The 15,183-nt window shown below is 21.3% G+C and overlaps 1 protein-coding gene across 6 annotated transcripts in view; it reads left to right on the top strand.

The window, feature by feature from the left end:
* The window catches only part of LOC129616265 (neural-cadherin-like), a 310,117-nt gene that overhangs the window by 208,682 nt on the left and 86,252 nt on the right, over positions 1 to 15,183 (top strand). For all 6 annotated transcript variants that reach the window (XM_055531824.1, XM_055531823.1, XM_055531826.1 and 3 more), the window contains one exon: positions 13,629 to 13,818. In XM_055531824.1, coding sequence (XP_055387799.1) covers positions 13,629 to 13,818 — 190 coding nt within the window. The remainder of the gene's footprint in view (positions 1 to 13,628; positions 13,819 to 15,183) is intronic.

The raw sequence follows: 15,183 nt of genomic DNA on the forward strand, positions 1-15,183 counted from the left end.
AGACTTTAATTTTTGTTTTTTGTGTTAAATGTTTAAAATTTTCTATATTTATAATAAAATTAAAAAATCTAATATCTAAAAATTGTATAGGAAAAATTTCGACTCAATTTAAAAACTGAATTTTAAAAATGGAAAAAGCTTCGATATTAATTAATAAAACTAGAATAACATTAATATAAAATATAATTAAATAATAAGAATTTTTTTGTACAATAATTATGATAGCAGTGTTTTTTTTTTTGATTTCATTTCAATATTTTATATATTATACGAAAAATAAGATTTTTAATATCACACTTCTTCAAAATAAATTGTAAGAATATCTAGATTTGATAGAGGAAAGATTTTATATACATACATTTGATAATAATTCATATTATAATATTATTTATTGATAGTAATTAAAAATGTATAACAATTCAGAAAAAAATAATATATTGATGTCCTTGTAATTCTACCTAGTATGTTCTTTGCATATTAAGAACTTTTAATATTAAATTTATCGGTATATAATATTTAAATTTTATAGCCATAAATGTCTAAAATTTAATAATGCTTTATTAATTTTTATTCTCATATTATTAATATTTTCGCTATAATAATATATAGGCTATATAGAGAATAGGAATGGGAAATTGTTATACCTGCGCTATTTGCAGTCAATGAAAAAATTAAAAATTCTTAAAATTACTGTCATCAACCAGATGATGAAATGGTATATTCAGTATATACTCTCTATATACACTTTTAATTTTTAAAAAAATTTAAATCCAAACTGGAAATTTCTAAATTTTTACAATTGAATTCAAATTGACTTTGAATGTTATATTGCATTAAAATCACAATGGACGTAATTTTTAATTTAAATCTAAAATAATAAAGTTTTGCTACTCAGTTTCTAAGTATAATATTATACTTAATATTTAATTTAATATTTAAGAAGAAAATTGGGTCTTATTACAAGTTAGTTTTTTACTTTGTATCTGTTGTGTGAACTATTCTGAAAAATATTTTTTATCTAATGATTATCAATTTCGAATAACATTCAAATTTTTTTGTTTCCAATATCTAATTCTAAATTTAAATTTAGTATCACAATTGCCATTTTTGTATTTCGTCTTAAAAAAAAAGGTCATAAATATTGACTAGTAAGTTCCTCTTTAGACTAGTAAGGTACTGAAAATATTTAATTATAAAATCAAATAATTTTTCATTTAATTTTTTAAAAATATTTCAAGAACAATAAATTATATACGATTTAGCCAAGTGGATTCATTTATTTGGATAATAAACAGAAGTAGTGTTATTAAAACTTCATATATGTAGCTCTCTAAAATCAAAATATAATAGGGAAAAAAAGGCATAAATTGTTTGAAATAATAATAAAAAAGTATAAGTTGATTAAAAGTTTAATTAAATTTATAATTTGAGTGGAAACACCTTATTCAACTGTAAAAGAAATGCACTATAATTGCTTATAAATTTTTTTTTTTTATTTAATGAAGTAGACTCATAATATCGAAAATTTTAAAAGTATAATAGCAAAGCACTTATTAATGTATAGCCAGGCACAATAATTTTGCACAAAAATGAATATTTACCATTTTTAGTAATTCATTTATAATATCCTAGTAAATAAATTTTATTATTATTTTTTTTTTCTTTTTAAATCGAAGAGTAATATTTTTCAATATTTGGCATATTAGAGAAAAGTTTACCACCACCTTTCCACTTTCACTAAATATTTTCTAATAATTTATAGGAAATGAGCACAAAAAATTCAAGAGCACCACATTTTATATTTTAGTATATAAATTTTAGTATTTAGTTTATTATTGTCCGTAATGTAGAAAATACCAAAAAAAAAAAACCATAACAAAAAAATATTTTTTTTTTTAATTTTTATTTTATGTACTATTAAAAAAAAATTGGTTTTTAAGGTATTTTAAATGTTTTAGTTTTTCTCTTTATTATTCGTGGCTCAATTTTGCAAAAAATATAAAGACAATGAAAAAGAGAGAAAAATTAAGAGACAATAATAATGAAAGCACTCTGTGATTGCATGTTATTTTAATTATGCACAATCACTTATATAAAAATATAAATATAAAATTATATATATGTCATATATATATATATATATTTGAATATAACGTATACCTACAACAGATATTATTGTGTGTATACTTTTAAAATTCATAAAAATTAAAATATCTTTCAAACTATATAAATACAATATAGATTTTGCTGCAATACAAGGTTTTCAAATTTTAATAAATATTTCTAATTGAAAATGGCATGACTTAATTTAATCAAAAAAGAGGAAGAGAGAGAGAATTAGAGAGAAAGAGAATGTGAGAGAGAAAAGAGAGAGATTATTAGAGAATAGAGCTCGCTTGCAGTGTCAAATATCTTCATTTTTTTTTTAAATTAAATCTTCATTCACCCTTCGGAACAAAAAAAATCTTCACGAATCCTTCGAGACGTTCAATTGAAGTTCAATTGAAAAAAAGTAGTAAGTCAAAATATAACAATGTCAATTCGAACTAAATCAGAAACCAAAAAGAACAGCTTTAATGATATTCATAATGGCATTTGATATCTTAGTTCGTATATCCATTTAGTTAATGAATCAAGTCGATTAAAATAGAATTAATTGTAATGGAAGTAGCGTTACCATGCGTTCCCTATTAATTTGAAATTTTGGTTAAAATTTTGTGATCATTGGAAAATATGAGTAAAAGTGTAAAAATATTTTAATTTTGAGAAACTTCAGTAGCATATTGAAAAATCTTAATTTTGAAGATAAATCTTGACTTTTGGTAACGTTGCTTGCTTTCTATTCATTTTCCTTCTCTTTTATAGAAGATAATATTAATTTCACTCTTTCGTGTTTGTATTGAAAATTGCATATGAAAAATAATTACTTTATACGTTTTCGTTTGACACAGGCTCAAAAGCAATTTTTTGAAAAATAAAAAATTAGTTTTAAAGACCTGTTTCTTAATTGGTTGCAAAGCAATGAATTAAATTTTCACTTTTCAGCAATTTTACTTAGTATTATTGCTTGCATAGTACCATTGTTAAGTTACACGGTAATCAAAACTCTTGTCATCTTATAATTAAAAGAAATTTGAAAAAATTCTTACGTGGTACTTTTACAGCAAGCATTTTTTCTAAAAATTCATAGCTATTTTAATTAAGTTTTTGGTATTCTATGAAAGTTATTAATATTTTATTTGGAGGTTTATGTAAATATTTCAATTCATCTTATTGTATATTAATTTTTGAACACCTTGCTTTAAATAAAATCAAAATAGTGAATTAAAAATTCAATATCAAAACCAAAATTTTGTATAGTAAAAATATTTCTTAACAATTTAAAACAAAAGAAGAAAAATATGATTAAAAGTCCAATTGGACCTAGTACAAATTCTCACATAAACTGTATATAATTTTGTGTACACACAATTATTCTATGTATGTAGGTACATGTAACAATTGAAATCTTGTTTTTTTTTTTTTTATTAAAGGATCTGCTCATCACATTCTCTATTTAAAACGATTCTCCTTTACTATTATTATTTTTTTTTTAAATAAAAAATTAAAAACCTGCAGGTTCTTTTTTGTCATTTTCAGATTAATTTCATTTTTTTTTCCATTTTTTTTTATGATACATCAAAAATAATACAAAAGGACATATACACATACCTTTATACACAATTTATAATGGTTAAGGTTAAATTTTTAAATTACATAATATTTTTATATTTCCATTTAATTTACTTAATTTGGTTTTTCCCCGATATTTTTTTTTTTTTGAAATAAAATGACAATATTTTCGAATTCAAACTTTAAATTGCTTTGTTGAATTCTTGTTTTATTGGATTCTCTATATAATAATCGGCAACAAAAAAAAAAAATAGAATAAATTCAATTTTTTTTTGTTAACAAAAAAATTCATTTTTTATCGAGCCAAAAAAAAAAAGAGCCTTTTTGCAAATCGATAAATTTGTAAAATAGAAGCGATTTTTTTTCGATCTGTTTTTGTTTTAAATTGAAGCTATTAAAGTTAATTTAAAAAAAAAAATCGCTAACATAATTATTAAGTGATTGTTGAAATTCTGTTTTTGTTGTAGAAATTTGAATTCTCTGTCAAAAAATATCCCAGGGTTGTAAAAAAAAAAAAAAAATAAATTGAAAATTTGAACAAATTGCAATTGAAATTTAAATTGCTAATTTTTATTTTCTTTATTATGATATTAAAAATCTATTTTAATTATAAAAAGTAAAGCATAAAAATTTTTATAAAATTTAAATATTGTCAAAATAAATAAAATATTTTTTTTTGCAAATTAAATATCATTTTACCATTATTAATTCTAAACCAAAAAATTCTTTTATATTTGAATATAAAATTTTTTTTTATTAAATTTAATAAAATAATATGATATTTAATTTAGGATATTTTATTACATTATGTACATTAATGTATCTATATAATATAAAAATTCGCTGAAGTGAAAAAAATACATTTACATTTTATGTATGCCTACATTAATATTTAAAATAATAAAGAGATTATTGGAATTCGTTATACAATAAAACGGTAAAGATTTATAATGAAATTTTATTATTAAAATATTTTTATAGCACATTTCTTAAAATGCGTTTCTTAGTTCTACATTGTTCGTCTATTACCGTTTGTCTGTTCTTGTGCTTAATCACAGAACTTCTACGACATACCCTTAAATACAGAAAGCTAAAATTTTATACGCAAATTGAATAGTTGAGAAACAGCATAGCTAAGAAATAATTCTAAACTTAATTTTCAATCGTATACATATCGCACATTGGGAAAGATGACGACACAAATCAAAAATATAACTTCGATTTCTGGAATTTGAAGTATTTATAGCCAAATGTAAATTAGTATCGAAGGCAAAAAAACGTATATAAACAAGTATATAAACAAATTTTCTATATTATTTTGTTACAGAATACCTTTATTATATTAAATTTTAATAGTAATAGAAGCAAGTTTACGACTCTGTATTTTGATTTATGTCATTGTTCTCCCAAATGTGCAATATTGTATATAATAATATGTAATATTATAATTTGTTAAAGCTTTTTTAAATTTTGATCTAATCCAAAGAGTATGCAATAATAAATTGGCATAATAAAAGTTAACAGCATGATGGTGTATTTCGCCTTTTTGTTCAGAATTCTCCGATCTTTTCTAAATGGATATTTTATTCTTCCCATGAGTTTACTAATTTTGTCAATTGGATTTTTTATTTTTTTCTCAAATTATCGATTAAACATCTCACTTTCAAAAACAAAGTGAATGAATTTTGTGTACATTTTTAGAAAAAAAAAAACGAGATACGCAATACCGAACAATTCTTTTCACTCGAAAATTTCATTATACAAATATATTATGACAGTTACTCACTTTATTTTTCACTCATGCTGAGTAAAATAGCGAGATAGACGATCAGGCTATCACAACCCAAAAGTATGCAATAATATTTATTAATGATATTTTTAATTAATGCTTAAATGAAATTATTAAGATATTAATTTAAATAAAATATCACTATTTTACCAGAAATATTTTCACTTATTATTCTAATAATGGAAATATGCCATCTTACTAACCGTTTTGATCCTTATTTATTCAATGCTTAAAACGGAAATTACAATAATTTGTCTTTATTCTTATCCCACTTATAATACCCTATATATTTATATAGGGTATTATAAGTGAGTTACGGTGGGATTGCAATTAGTCATGGCTGATTTCTGTAGTCGAAGGGAAGGACTTGTTTTTCCAAAATGAATCAGTTAAGTGCTATAAAATATAAAGGACTACTTACATAATTATAATGGGGCAGATTTCTAATCGCGTCAGAAATGCTTTGCAAACAAAAAATTAATGAATACTCGTAGAATATGAAATTTAATTCATAACACAGTATGAATTTCAAAATGGAGATTACTATGCATGCATATGCAAATTAGATTATATTGCAAGTTTCCAAAACATGAAACGTTAATAATGCCTCACACTTTTAATAATATTTTAAGTTTCAATTAAATAATTTTATTTTATTTCATTTAAAATCAAAATGTTCAAAAGGATATTATAAAGTCTTTCAACAAAATTTAGCATAGATTTTGACTGACATGAGAATCAAAAATTATTTTGAATTTTGACCGTAAAGACCTTCAAATTTTAAGTTAAGTTTGCAAGCTGATGACATAAATTAAGTAATTAACTTTTACTTCATTTATTCCCCAATAAAAAAATTTCCTTGAACTATTCCGAATACAACCAATTATTATAAACTGAGATAAGTAAAAGAGTGTCCTTTTTACGACACTGAATTATTAAAATTTTGAATAGAACTATGATAAAGTTTTTGAAATTAGTTTTTAATGAAAAGTTTAATTTGTTTATTTTTCCTTTCTCTTATTCCTTTTGCCTCTCTGTTATTAATTGTATCCTGTTCACTTAATTTGCATCCTCTTCTCTTTAATATATATATTACATCCTTATTAAATTTAAATGTATATGTATATGCATACATAACTATTCAATTAGATAAAATTAAAATTTATTTAGCTGACCAATATGAAAAAGTTTTTTTTAAAAATTTTTTGTCAAAATAATCACCACATGCGGTTTTATTTTATAATACCGCGGAAAGTTCACATATGATATGATAATAGTGTTGGCTTATTCTAAAATTAGATAGAGGAATTTTTTTTTTGTTTGAAAAATTAAGTTTTACAAAAAAATATTTCAATATAGAATAGGAAACATATTCCTCGAAAATTTTTTTAACTTCTTCTCAAAATAACAATATTGAGTGCAAACGAATATTTTTTAATAACTTTCCAGTTATCCTTTTTGTTATATTTTATTTTTGGAATTTTATTTTCAACAATTTTTTTCGCTTTAAAAATTTTTTAATTAAATTAGAAATTTATTCAAGAAATGCTATTACTTTGAATTGGAATTAATGTCCTTGAGTATTTCGTTTGAAAAAAAAAATTTTTATTAAATATGAGTTATGAGAGATTGGCAATATTGTGATTGCATTCCAGATAAATATATAGATTTACTGTACGTTATTTTACCTATTTAGGAAAAGCTATTAGAGATATTATGAAGGAGTGATAAATTAAAACTTGAAATAGTTTTAGCCCAGTTTGTCTCTCAATAAATATATGTATAAGTAAAACGTTCCAAGAGTCGTCTTTGGACTACAAATTCAATTATTGGGCAGAGTTTTTAAAATAATGTATAAAGTTATTTTATTCTTACTTAATAAAATAGACGAGAACAACTTTAAATTACTGAATTTTTCATAAAATGCGCTGATTTTCACCCATTTTAAACATTTTGTTTCATAAATTATTTTAATTAAAATTTATATTCCTTTAATATTTCGTATATAATAGTTTATAGAGTATACATGCCTTAAGAATCATATACATACACCTCAAATTTTGTACATCACTTGAAGGAACGGTTCAGGCTAGGGTAGAAAAACTAATTTCATCTACGATTTTCTGGTATGTGTGCTCCCTGAATTAACAATATAAAAATAAGAAATAAAGAAGAAAAAAACCAAAAATTATAAAAAAATAAAATGCTGCAAACAAATCACCTTGTCTCTTCTCAGTTCATTTAAATTCTTACCGCTTAGTATTTAAAATTTCCATCTTAAATCACATCCTTTTTTTTCATCCTTTTTATTTTTCTCAATTTTTGATTTTCTTTTGTTTTTGGTACATTTTTAAAATTTATTTACAGTCGAATTCATTTAAATTCAAAAAAAAATTTTTTTTGCCTTTAACGAAATAATTTAACGTTATTAATTTTGTTGTTCGTTTGAGAGAAAAGGAATATATGAGCTAGAATTAGCAATAGTATTAAAGTTCTTTTGAAGAACTAAAAAAAAAATCCTAATGATCCTAATAGCATTAATATTTCAGTTCCTAGCAAAGTCCTACCTGTAGAAATTCTAGTTTTGTCTACAATAATAAGTTTCATATTATGCGGTCTATGGCAATTTAAAAAACTAATAAATTGGTATATGTTCGAATATTTATGAAATACTGTCAGAAATCCATAAGTTTTACTCGAAAATTTCAGTACACTTATGACCATAATAGTATTATGACAATTTGTAAAAATATACTTGTGACCAGTGATCTGCAACGATTTTGGATATCAAATATTCAATATTTTAATTAAAAAGTCAGTTGACTTTTTTGCGAACATGTAGAATATGTAGCCATAACTTTCATTCAAAATATTTATTAAGAATTTTTAAATTTCATTTAATTCTTTATGATTCTGAACTAAAATTTTCCTTAGACTGGTATAATATTTGTCCAATCCTTTAAAATATCAATTTCATTTGTATTGTTAATATAAACTTAAATTCCTTGCACCTTGAAATTGCATTAGTATATTGTTAGTATGGTTATTATTGTAGTTTACTTAGATTTTATGCAAAAAATATTATTTAAATAGAAAAAATTTATATCAGAAGGAAAGAGTGAATCTTTATTTTCGAATTTAAATTATAAAATTCTCTGAATAGAAAAATGTAAAAATCTCACAGGCACAAGATCGCGATACAAAATATTTTTATTAAGTTTTCAAGTCTACATTTAAATTATTTTTTAAATAGTTTTTTCAAAATCTCTTTATTATTTAGTTTTTTATTATTATTAAAATATCTTGAGAAAAATTATTTGCGTGTGCACATTAAGGATAATATAAAATTTTTATTCTTTGTTTTGTTTATTTAAATATCCTTGCATCCGGCCGGTTTGTTTTTTTTTTGTATAAAATAAAATTTCAATGAATTTATTTTTTTTTCTGATTTTACTAAATTTTTTTAATGTCATTATTATTGTTACAATAATAAACCACATAAACATTTTAAGTACCTTGAAAAAAATAAGGACACTTTAATTTGAAAAGGATATTTTGTTTTTATTATTAAAAAATACAAATGGAATTCTTTCAAAATTCTAAATTTATATTTAAAAAAAAAGCTTAGACTAAAATTATCTTTAGTTTTGTTGTAGTTTTGTGCAGTATGAATAATGTGGATGGTATAAAATACTAATACATACCGATATTATTAAGTTTTTTTTTAATTTAAGAATGAAATAAAATAATAAGAAGTAATGTTCAGAATAATTTTGTTAACCTTCAACCATGCTTAGTTGAAGTTTAAAAGTGTTTCTGTTTGTATAGGGTCAAAATTGATATTAATAGAAGAATGGGAAGAATGTTTCCTTTTTTCTCGTACTTTGTTAATAGAATAACAATGTACGCTGTGAAAAACTTTTTAAATTTATTCAGCGCCGGTTGTGCGATATATATGCAAAGTCAGAATTTGCAATTAGAGCCAGTAAAGAGGGGCGCCACTCAAGAATTTTTTAAAAATTTTTTTCTTTCCATTTATAGTGAAATTAATATGATATAACATGTACTTATTTACAAACATTGCAAAACAAAAAGCTGAAACTCTAATTTCATCTTTTAATTCTATGACCATTTTTGCATTCAGTATGTTAAAGTTACAAAACAATGATGTATTATGCGTAATGTCCAATATTTACTGCACATTGTTCTTTACTTTAACTCATTACTGCGGTGGCATTTTTTGGGAACTGCGTAAATCGCCGCATAAATCAGAACCGGGACTGAATTTACTACAATTATAATAGAAAACGAATTTATTTTATGCAATACGATTTTATACTCTTCTCTAAATTTAGTACCCGAATCTCTAAATTAAATTATGCTTTACTTTTAATAATTATTTGAACTTTAAAAATTTGACAATAAAATTAAAATGTATTCAACTAAAAATGTATTCAACTTAACTAATATAGATATATATAACTGTTAATATCTATATATAACTGTTAATAATATAGATATATAACTGTAATCCAAAAAGGCAAGAAAATATTAAATGTCTATTTAACATTAGGCCATATAGGAAAGTATAAAATATAAGAGAATAACATTTTCTACATAAAATATAGAGAAAATTTATTTAATTGTGTGAAAAAAAAATTTATATTTCTCCAATAATATTACACATATACACAATTGCTCTTAAATTGAGAAATTCGAAGCATGAATAATGAGAGGGCTAGCGGTGTAATTTTCAATATTTGAAAGGTGTTCTCTTATAACTGTGTTATTATTTTACTCTATAGTCTATACTGTATAGGGTTTAAAACAAGAATTCTGCAATAAGACAATATTAATTTACATAATGAAATACACAAGTATACAAGTACACAATTTACACTAAAAGTTATTTGTCGTAAAAACAAACATATTTTCCGATTTTCTGTTGAATTTTACTTATAATTTTTTTGTTTTAAATCTCTAAAATCCTATTTTTAAAATGATAAGAATAATTTTATTTATTATATAGTGCTCTAGGATTGGAATTTACAATAAATATCTAATAATAATCCTCTTTCCCTGAAATAAAGAACTCCGAAAAAATATTTTTTGGTTTTTTATTTGTGCTTAAGTTAAAACATAAATTGTTTTAAAAAAAAATTTTTTTAATTTTCACGTTTTTCATCTTATATGTATATTCCGATTAATAATAATTTTTTGTTTTTGGAAATTCGATTTTATATGAAAATTTCCCTATTTTCGTTAAATACAAAATTTTTATTCGGTCTATATGAAAGAATTCACTCATATCCTCGATTTCATTGATCAGCGTCATACTCTTAATTGTATTATTTATTTTTTTTTTTCATTTTAAATTTTGGAATGTATTTTTGTATTTTGTAATAAAAAATGAAGAAAATAAAAAAAATATAATTATATATTTTAATAATTATTATGTTAAATAATTAAAAAATAAATGTGTTTTGAATTTTTGTATTTTGTAAACACTTTAAATGGTTATTTTTTAACTTTGAAATTTTTAAAATATTTTATAAATATTTATTTATTTATTTTTATTTCGTATATAATTTGTTATCAATTATTATTAATTATTTAGAAAAAAGAAAAAAATATAGCATGAAAAAATAATTTTTTTTGTTATTCTATTTCCTTTATTTATTATTTGTGAAAACAATATTGATGTTAATTCAAACAAAAAAAAAAATAATAAATTTATTTAATATTTTATTTAATATTTAATTTATTTTTTTTTATAATTCAATTAATATTCCTTAATTTAAATCTAAAATGTTCAATTTTATATTTAATTTTATAAAATTTCCGTTAAATATAGAATTTTTTTTTCTTATATAAAATTTAAAGCTTTCGTTAAATAATTTTTTAATTATGTTAAATTTTTTTTTACGAATTTTATTTATTGTATTTTTTTATTCATTTTCGAATTTATATAAGCTCTGGTTATGAAAATAAGTTTCGTTAAAAGTTTCGTTAAATTATAAAATTTCGTTAAGTTTTTTTTTCGTTAGGTTAATTTTATTAAATATTATATTTTTCAATTATATAATATTTTGATCAAATTTGGACTACAAATATTACATAATATATGATTTAATTCTATTTTATTAAAGTTTCGTTAAATATTGTATTATTTATTTATTTTTTTCTTAAATAAATTAAAATAATATTAAATTTTTAATGTTAAACATAAATATTTTTTCTTATCTTACTTTTGTTTTCGAAATTAAATATCATTTATTAAAAATTAAATTTTATTTTAAATATAATTTTTTTAAATTTAATTTGAAATAATTTTTTTTTTTATTTTTGTTTCTTAAGGATTTATTAAAGATTTGTTCGTTTTTTTTTCAAATATTTTTAAAATAAAAATAATTTTTTTACTAAATATGGAACAATATGTTTTTGATTTTTGGTTCCAGAATTAAAGAAAATAAGACAAAAACAAAAAAAATAAAAGAAGAAATTAATATAAAATAATAAGAACAAATTTATACATATACATATATATAAATTTATAAAACATATGTATATTTGTATGTATAAGCAAAATATGATATAAAAATAATATAGAAAAAAATTTGATTTTTTATATTTTAATATAAAAATTTTTTTTTAAAAATTTCAAATAATTAATTTCAATAATTATATTTAAAATAATATAAAGATGTTTTTCATATTTACATACATATATGTAAATATATACGAAATATGTGTATTTTCATAATTTATAAGTGTACATAAATAACATGCTCTTAATTAGAACTCTAACAGAGCACAGCCTTGCTTTTCATTCGTTTTAATCGTGAAAAATTTTATTAAAAATTAGAGTCTTACATTAAAGAGCATTCCATATTTACTTATTACTAATTATTTACTTTATTACTAATAGTATATTTCGAATACGAAGTAAAATTGCAAAATTGTCTTTATTAGTTTTTAAAAATCCTAATTAGACAATAACAAAAATGGAGGAAAACGACCATTTTTTCAAAATTTTATTGTATTTTTTTTTTAAATATTTTTTATTGAGAAAATTAATTTGTAAAGCTACTATAGAAAACCTTTCAATATATTTTCTTCCTAGCTCGTACCTCTATTAAAGCAATCTAATTCTTTAAAAATCCCGCAAAATTTTTTAAAATTTAAGAGGATGCCATTAAATTCGGTTGTAATACCCATTTCTATTACTTTCTAGTAATTTTTACTATATTTTATTTCGAAGTAATTACAAAATTTACCATTTTACTTTGGCTTTTAATTTAACTTAATTTTTTTAAAAAAAATGTTGCCAATTTTCATTGTCACATTTTAAAATTAAATCTAAAAGTGACAATTTTGGCAAGAAATTCATAACTTTGATAAATGATGAATACAAAAAAAAAATTTTTTTTTTTTATTTAAAAATTGTGAACTTCTTTTCATATTCAACTACTTAATTAATGGTTTAATTGTTAATTTATATGAATGAAACTTTCGCAAAAAAAGCAAAAATTAAGAGCAAAATAAAAAACTAAAAAAAAAAAATTAAAATTTGCACTGAAAATTTCGCCTTACACTAATAATTTTTCATTAAACACAATGATATTTTTAATAAAAATACTTTTATACACATATACACGTATATTTACATATATGTATTGGAAAAACATGAAAAAAAATTATTTTTCTTTAAATTTATAAAAATTTTCACTTTTATTTGAATTTTCACTAAAAAAATTTTTTTTTCTTTTTTATTTTATGATTTTTTTCTTTTTCAACATTTTTCTTATATAATATTTGTGTCGTGTTGAAAAATTTTCTGCAATGAATCCTCGTTGATTGTCATCAAATTCATTAACTATATACAAACATATATACATGTTTTTATGCTGCTACTATCTACTTCAATGAAACTTCAATGATTTTTCATGGTATTAAAATTACAAAAAAAAAAACAACACAAAAAATTTAATAATGATGGGGAAAAAAATAAAATTATTTATCAATGCTTTGTCTACAAATACTATCACATGTCATGGATTTAATATTTACGAAAACAAAAAAACAAAAATTAATGTTACACTTACATGTATATATATATATATAAATCGTTTGTATTAAAAAATGACTGCATTGTCGGAAAGTTTAGCTCTGGTATTGAAGGAAATCCAACAGTATTTTATCGACTTATGCCAGGTTCAACAGCACAAACAAATAAAATGCATACATTCTATCTGCAACAGAGACCGGATAATGGTGATACTTGGGCTGATATAAAAGTTAATCATCCGCTGGATTTTGAAAGTATAAAAGAATATAATCTAACCATAAGAGTTGAGGTAAGTTGCACAAATATAAATACACTTATATAAATTCTGTTTTTTTTTTTTTAATCCTGTATTACATAACCCTTTTATATATATATATTTTTAAATATATATTTGATATATTAATTATATTAACGTTATATATAATATGCATAAAAATACAAAGTGTTATATAATATGAAAATATTTGAACGTATAAGAGGAAGAACGGCAAAAAAACAAAAAAAAAAAAACAAAACACAACACAAAGCTTTAATTAATTATTTGGCTTTAGATATGGTGTGGTGATGGTGAGGGAAATTTTTTAAATTTTTTTTAATTTTCACTCAGTTTAAGGAACTGAAATAAATGAGAAAGTCAATTTTGTAAAAAAAAAAATTTTTTTTTTTTTTTCGTTTCATATTCCAAGCTATCAAGGACTCTTTTTTTTTTGTTATATTATTATTTCCTTGTTTTTCTTTTTAATCTTATAAAATATTCATTATAAATGTCAGGAACAATGAATGAATTTAATAAGAAATTTTGAGATAAGAATGAAAATGTTACACTTTATGCTATGAAAATATAATTGTTAACTATGGTGCTTAATTATTTTGTGTACTTACTCGTACATACATATGTACATTGGCGTGTATAGCGTGCTGGTCATTAAAGGAAGGATTTTTTTTTTCAAATTATATCTTACTTAAACCATCACTGTTCTCGAATCACGATTATTATTATTTTTTTTTTATTTTGATTTTTTTATTTTGAATATATTGGGGTTAATTAATTTTTGTTTCCTCTCTGACTTTTCAGTTTAAACTTAAAATCAGTTCAACCTTAAGTTGATTCTTTAATTACTATTGAAATTTTTTTTCAAATTTAATTAATATTTATAGTGATAATTGAAATTTATAGAATTTAATATCGATTTTTTAATAAAAATTCTAATTTGTATGTTACTGTTTAAAAAATAATATATAAAAGGGAATTGATTTAGATTTTAGAAGAAAAAGTGAAGAAAAGTGAAGAGTAAGGTGTATGAATATTTCATGATATACTTTAATTAGATTTTCTTGAAATCCTTTCCACATGGCTGGTACACATATGTACCAGTAAACTATTAAACTATTTGAAAACCGGGTCAGAAGCATTAACTTTTTGAGTTTGGCAGATACAAGATCGTTTAAAATTATTATAATACCCTTTGAGCAGTTAATAAAATGAGTTTTGCAATTCCATAATTGTATTAAAAGCTGATAATTTTATTAAAAGTTATTGAGAGTTAAAGAAGATTCAAATTTAATTCTCGAAATTTTATTGCAATTTTTTTGTATGTTACCAAAAATAATTTATTTATATATATTATTCATGTAGAACAAAAATTTTTGAAAA

The sequence above is a fragment of the Condylostylus longicornis genome, unplaced genomic scaffold (genome assembly GCF_029603195.1).
Source record: "Condylostylus longicornis isolate FDR11 unplaced genomic scaffold, ASM2960319v2 ptg000166l, whole genome shotgun sequence".
NCBI classification, from domain to species: Eukaryota; Metazoa; Arthropoda; class Insecta; order Diptera; family Dolichopodidae; genus Condylostylus; species Condylostylus longicornis.